The sequence below is a fragment of the Olea europaea genome, unplaced genomic scaffold (genome assembly GCF_002742605.1).
Source record: "Olea europaea var. sylvestris unplaced genomic scaffold, O_europaea_v1 scaffold1286, whole genome shotgun sequence".
NCBI classification, from domain to species: domain Eukaryota; kingdom Viridiplantae; phylum Streptophyta; class Magnoliopsida; order Lamiales; family Oleaceae; genus Olea; species Olea europaea.
This window is the reverse complement of record NW_019230316.1, coordinates 35,190-41,131: the sequence shown is the minus strand read 5'-3', so window position 1 is coordinate 41,131 and position 5,942 is coordinate 35,190. Positions and strand designations below refer to the sequence as shown.

The window sequence follows — 5,942 nt, the reverse complement described above, 5'->3', positions numbered from 1 at the left end:
AAAAAAAAAAAAAAAAAAAAAAAAAAAAAAAAAACCTTTACCACTCTCCTTTTGACACCTCATCCATCATTCATGTATAAACCATTTTGTAATTCAATTATGTACAAATAACATTATTCACGTGCTGGTAGACTCTCTCTAAAAAACTTTATTTTTAAAGATCATATTCTACAATTTAGAGAACATCTACAAATTTAGCCCCCCATTTGACCCCCATTTCGTAGAAATGAAAATTGGTGAAGTAGTGTTTTTTTTAAAAAAAAAATAAGTAGTTGAAAAAGAAGGAAATTTTTTTTATTTAAGTTTAATATTATTTTATGAAAAATTGCGTGACTGAAAATAAAAAAGAGAAAAATGAAATGAAAATTAATGGGGGATCAAACAGGGGTTTAGAGAATTCAAACTTTTAAGTACTCCAATAAACTCGCCTTGAAGATTGAATTCTATATTTACATTGATTTGACCTTTTGCCTCCAAGTTGCATGCTTTTTAGTTGAAAGAACTTCTAGCGCAATTCATGCGTTCTTTTTTTATGATCAATGATTGTTTCTTGATTTTCATTTCAAATTGTTCTATGGACTATCTATCAATATGAAATGGTCGCCTCCCTTCAAATTATTATATTATTTTTTTCATTAAAAATTGAAATATTTTGATTGGAAAATCAAGCTCACTATCTAAATTAAAATGTTGATTTACATAATTTTTTGGAACATAATTTTAACGATTGACTCTAAATTAAAATGTTGATTTACCGAATTTTTTGAAACATAATTTTAAGGACCGACTCTTTAAAATAAAAAGCATGATATGTTCAAAAAGTCTATTGGAGATGCTTTAAAGAATCAAACAAATATTACAGTTTATCTTAATTTTTTCTGAAAAAATAGTTCGATGTTTAAACTGAGATAGTGTGCGTGTTTTTTTTTTTTTTTTTTTTGGTGAGTATCATATTTTACAACCTAACAGACTTGAAAATGGTCAATAAGTGACTAAAAAAGCCACGTCAAAAATTTCCATTTCTCAGCCAACCCCTAGTAAATGGCCAGGAAGGAAGCAAGTTAACCCGTAAGTTTGTCATACACCAAATGCAGAAATCTGTAGGATTAACGGTAACAACGAAATCATTAGTTTTGCCAAAAAGATTCTTTAAAGAAAAGAAGAAGAAACAGTAAAATATGACTTAAAAATGAAATGTCATTTGTACAATGTTTTCTTACAACATTGTCAACAATGTTGGTAGGTGGCCAAAAAGTGTTAGATGGAAAGAAAAATTATTTTATAAACTATCCAATGACAACGTGTCACGTGACATGTTGTCAACAATATTGTCAAAAACATTGAATACCAAGCATAATTCTTTTGTTTTACATTTTCTACTTCTATGCAGGAAATGATAAATTACTTTTTGACCTACCCTCACATCACATGGGATCGGTGTGGGACCTCCGTGACATAAAAATGCCAAAAAAAAATGCATCCCCTCCACTCCCATGTGAGTGCTGTTAGGGAGGGTGTCAAACCCCCTCTGACAGCAAAGCATGATTCCTCACAAAATTAGATAAGAATAAAGCATGTCATGCAAAAACTGACATAACTTGCTGATGATGTTTGGAGTATCCAATAAGTAGCAATTAAACCGATAATCGGTGTCAAAAGAATAATACTATTCATAGTAAGAACTATCGGTGGTCACATGTGGCAATTTGTTATTTGATGCACGTAGAGCGACTACTGATAGAATAACATTACTCATGTCAAAATTAGATTGTAGATCGCGTAGAAAATCTAATCTACAAATTTGGCCCTCGGATAAGCAGCTCTTGATATAGATGCGAGAAATGAATGCAATGTTGGTGATTTGGGAGACCCATCAACATGCCATAAAAATGGTTGCATCGTGTAAACAATCCGCAAGGCAAAACACTAATAGAACAAGTTGATCTTATTTAGGGAGAACTATACTTCCGATATAACCACATTTCAGTTTCTATATTTAAGGTGATAGCTGTACAAATCAATTACACCTCCAGTGACATTCCAAGCATAACCATTGCTCTTTATTCAAAACATAAAACACTACCAGGACCATCTGTGCTTCTCCATGATCCTAAGATAGGAAATTCAGGACATACCTTAAAATATATGATTCGGCAGTTGAAGAGGGCGTCTTAAATTATTCTTCATAACCTCCGTTTTTAATCAATACACCACCTGAAGATCTTGACCAACTTCAGCACTATTTTCAACGTTCATTAGCTGTTCAAAGAAAACAAGAGTGAATAAGAACCACACAGTTCACGACAGGAAAAATGAGGGGACAATATGCTTAGGAATAAAAGCACAATTCAAGGACAAAGGATATCCGTAAATCCTTTTCTTTGGGTGGGGTCGGGGAGAAGTACAAAGTATTATTAAAATCATTAGTTGTATTCCGGATAATATATCAGAAGAAGTTGCAGAAGCAGCATTAATATAAAAACTAGGCAGTGAACCAATTAGGATAATGACAATAAAGGTATAGGCTAATACCACAAAATGCCTTAGATTGGGAAATAGGTCTCCAAGAAATTATAAACATGGAGTCTGGACTTCATTTTTATTTAATTTGGTATTCTAGTACATAAACACGTTTTGCAATTATGAATTATGGTATTCCTGCTAGTAGGCCACACAGTCTTGTACTAATGCAATTAAGTGAAATTTCTGCAAGTCAATGTTTCGTAGAAAATAAAGACACATAAATACTCTGGAACAAGCACGAGTAACCACTTGTTGATCTATGCCCAAACTAGCTATGCTCAAGAGCTATTTATCTGGCTTGAAGTTTGAAGTGCATAAGAAGCAGTACATAATCAATAAGTCATGCTGTAACTCAGGAAGAGACTTACATTCACATTCTGAGTCACACCCGTCTTTGACGTGTATAGACATACTTTGTAACAGGAGGGATTCCTTTGACCGACAAATCCACAGATTTGGCCTTTTCTTCGCAGCGCTCCTGATCCACATTTAATGTAAAGTCTAGCTGCTTCTCCACAGACTTAAGAACAGAAGTTCTTCTGGTTCTTAACTGGTATAGAGGAGATGCATTGTAAGACTTCGCATTGCACAAGTCAATGACACCAGCACAAGAAGGATCTGAATGCAAAATTTTGTCTTGCAACTTAGTATCCTCTAAACTATTTGTTTGATTATGCTCATCAGTAGATTGACTTGTTTCCTTGATTGCTTCCTCATCTGGCTTCCAATTTCTACTTAATGGCGGGGATAGCTGAGTTTCAGATTTTCTTTTCCGTAATATAGATGGAGTATTTGGAAAGCTTTGGGCAGCGATTTTCAATAAATATTCTGGAGTTCGTGAGGAAAAACTTCCAACTTTCAAGGCGGTTGGAGTCACTAAGGTCGTAGGCGATAATATGCAACTAACGTCTGATTCAGACTGCATGTAAGAAACATTTGGATTTGAATCTAGCAAGTCATAATTATTTAATTGCGGCGGTTCATAATATAGTGTCCCATATAACGCAGTATCACCATGCATCGATGTTGCTATTGTCCTGCATTTATCAGCTTCACCATGTGTTTCACATTGCTCAAACTTAGATTTTGGGCTTGAATAAATTTTGTCTGCTTCTGATGGCAGTATCTCACTTTTAGCACCTTCAGAATTGAGAGACTCATTCAGGGGATCACTGACAGAGGCAACTATACTGTGAATCTTGGTAATGGTCTCTAGTTTATCCCTCCCTTCTTGTATTATACGTGTGTCAGTAGCTCCAGACGAAGCTAAGGCAATTGAATCCAATCCATTATTTGAGCAAAGAAGTAACTCTCCAGCTGAAGCTGTTCTATTCACGTCTCTCCAACCATTTTGAGGAACGTTTTTAGAAATTGATGGAAGATTTCCAGTAGCCAAATAGAAGTCTAACTTCTTCTTCAAAGAACTATTCCAGTGATTCTTGATAGCATTATCAGTTCTGCAGAGAATAAAGCAAGTTCAAGCTGGAATTGTCTAGAAAAAATGATGCATCTAATAAGCAAGACGTAATAAGTAGGATATAATAAATGGAAAAATTCATTTACAGCCATCACAAAATATTGCCAATTTGAAAGCTGCTTTGGATGTAACCGAAGACAAGAAAAAACACACACATAAAATCCATCTCAAAAAAGCCTTTCCCAACTACTTGATAGAAACTATATTTCTATAAATTTTCTTTTTCTTGGGGATCTCAATCTCCGGAAACTCACACATAAAGCAAAGTAGTTGCTAAGGGGGAATAGCTATTTGGACAAAATTACTTCAGGTGCTAAAATAACATCCTAAGATTTGGTAATTGAATGCTTAATTTATGGTATCATCCATTAGCATCACACATCACCTTCAATGCTGTGGAGATGCAATTATGGATTTACAATGCTGTGGAGATGCAATTATGGATTTGGTAAAAATTCAGAATCCACTGGAATGGATTCAAGAAATTGTCCTATCGTGATGTAGATATCTACGTAATTCCTAAAGCTTCAATCATGGGTCACGGGTACAAATTAAGTCAATAGCATCTTCTTCACTTTCTTGAGTCCTGTTATCTAGGCACAACATGAAACTAATCTTTTATACTAAATTAAAGGTACATGCCTATGTTATTTCATTCTGAAAGTTTATAAAGAGAATATCATGTAACCGATAACTATAAAACACAATCATGAATAAAATTTTGATGCTAAAGATTCCTAGACCAAAGACAATTCAATCCAGAATCCAGGGGCATGCTTCTTTTTGCGTGGTCCACCAAATAAAAATATAGAACTCCTTAATTTCCTTATCCAGTAAAAACGATGTAAGCATAAATGAATGGTACCTTCCAGGCAGAAGCTTAGCTAATTCAGCCCATTTATTGCCATGAATCCTGTGAGCATTCAGCAGAGTAAGTTCCTCCTCCATGGTCCAAGCATCTTTCTTAATATTGGGATTTAAATGATTGTGCCACCTAAATTTTTTAAGAAATACTTGGTGCTTAATTGAAGAATCAGAAAACATACGAGCTCTTACAAATATGATAAATTGTTCACGTGCATATAAATAATACGTCAATGTGAGTGTGCAGGAAAAGTAAAGAACATAATTTACCACGTGTTCTTTACAAATAAGTTATAGTGCATGATCAATACACATTATTACTTGGCTACAAAAGGCAAAGTGCTTAGCATGCATCAGAATGACTTAATTATGTAAAGTACGCATTTGCAATGAAAGCAGAATGAGGGAGGGTTTTCAAGAGACAATTTTGTGGCAAATGCTCAATACTTATTGGCTTCATGCGTCTCTACTGGAAACTATAAATACCCCCGTATATTGAACTAAGAAAAATCAACTCCTCCCCATATATTAAGTAACTCTTTACCATTTTAATTGTTTTATTAATTTTTTCCTTTTTCATCTAATTCTCATGTATCGTTTACAATTTTTTTTTTTTTTTTTTTTTTTTTATTTTTTTTGTAGAGCCACTTGATTACATTATTTACATCTTTTTTTGTTCACAAGTTTTAAATAAAATTATATATTTTTATGAATCTAATATCATGAAATAATTTTTTTTCCCAACGACATTTTGAGCATCTAAATTCGACACTTATTCCATTGAAAATTGTGATTTACGAAATCGAAAAAATAAATATTTATGATTGCACTCTCACAATATGTAAACATAAATAATAATAATAATAATAATAATAATAATAATAATAATAATAATAATAATAATAATAATAATAATAATAATAATTTATGATTGCACTCTCACAATATGTAAATATATAATAATAATAATAATAATAATAATAATTTTAAGGCCATTCAATTAGTAAAATCCTTTACAGTTCCAAATATTAATTATTCTTTTTCCTATTCCATACTATAACTAGCAACAGCTACCACA

General features: G+C 32.8%; 1 protein-coding gene across 1 annotated transcript; it reads right to left on the bottom strand.

Annotated features, from left to right (window-relative positions):
• Positions 1-1,927: 1,927 nt before the first annotated feature.
• LOC111374749 (transcription factor MYB3R-5-like) lies at positions 1,928-5,324 on the bottom strand. The gene is made up of 4 exons (XM_022997486.1): positions 5,245-5,324; positions 4,866-4,994; positions 2,892-3,980; positions 1,928-2,259 (listed from the first exon to the last, which is right to left on the bottom strand). The coding sequence occupies exons 1-3, from the start codon at positions 5,322-5,324 to the stop codon at positions 2,906-2,908; spliced, it is 1,284 nt and encodes a 427-aa protein (XP_022853254.1). The 3' UTR covers positions 1,928-2,259; positions 2,892-2,905.
• Positions 5,325-5,942: the final 618 nt, after the last annotated feature.

What these genes read in the sequence shown, in the direction of transcription:
- LOC111374749 (XM_022997486.1), bottom strand. Translation starts at nt 5,324, where the DNA reads ATGAAGCCAATAAGTATTGAGCATTTGCCACAAAATTGTCTCTTGAAA. An exon ending in TCTGCTTTCATTGCAAATGC is followed by an intron (nt 4,995 to 5,244) that starts GTACTTTACATA and finishes TAAAAAATTTAG; the next exon opens with GTGGCACAATCATTTAAATC. An exon ending in GCTAAGCTTCTGCCTGGAAG is followed by an intron (nt 3,981 to 4,865) that starts GTACCATTCATT and finishes TATTCTCTGCAG; the next exon opens with AACTGATAATGCTATCAAGA.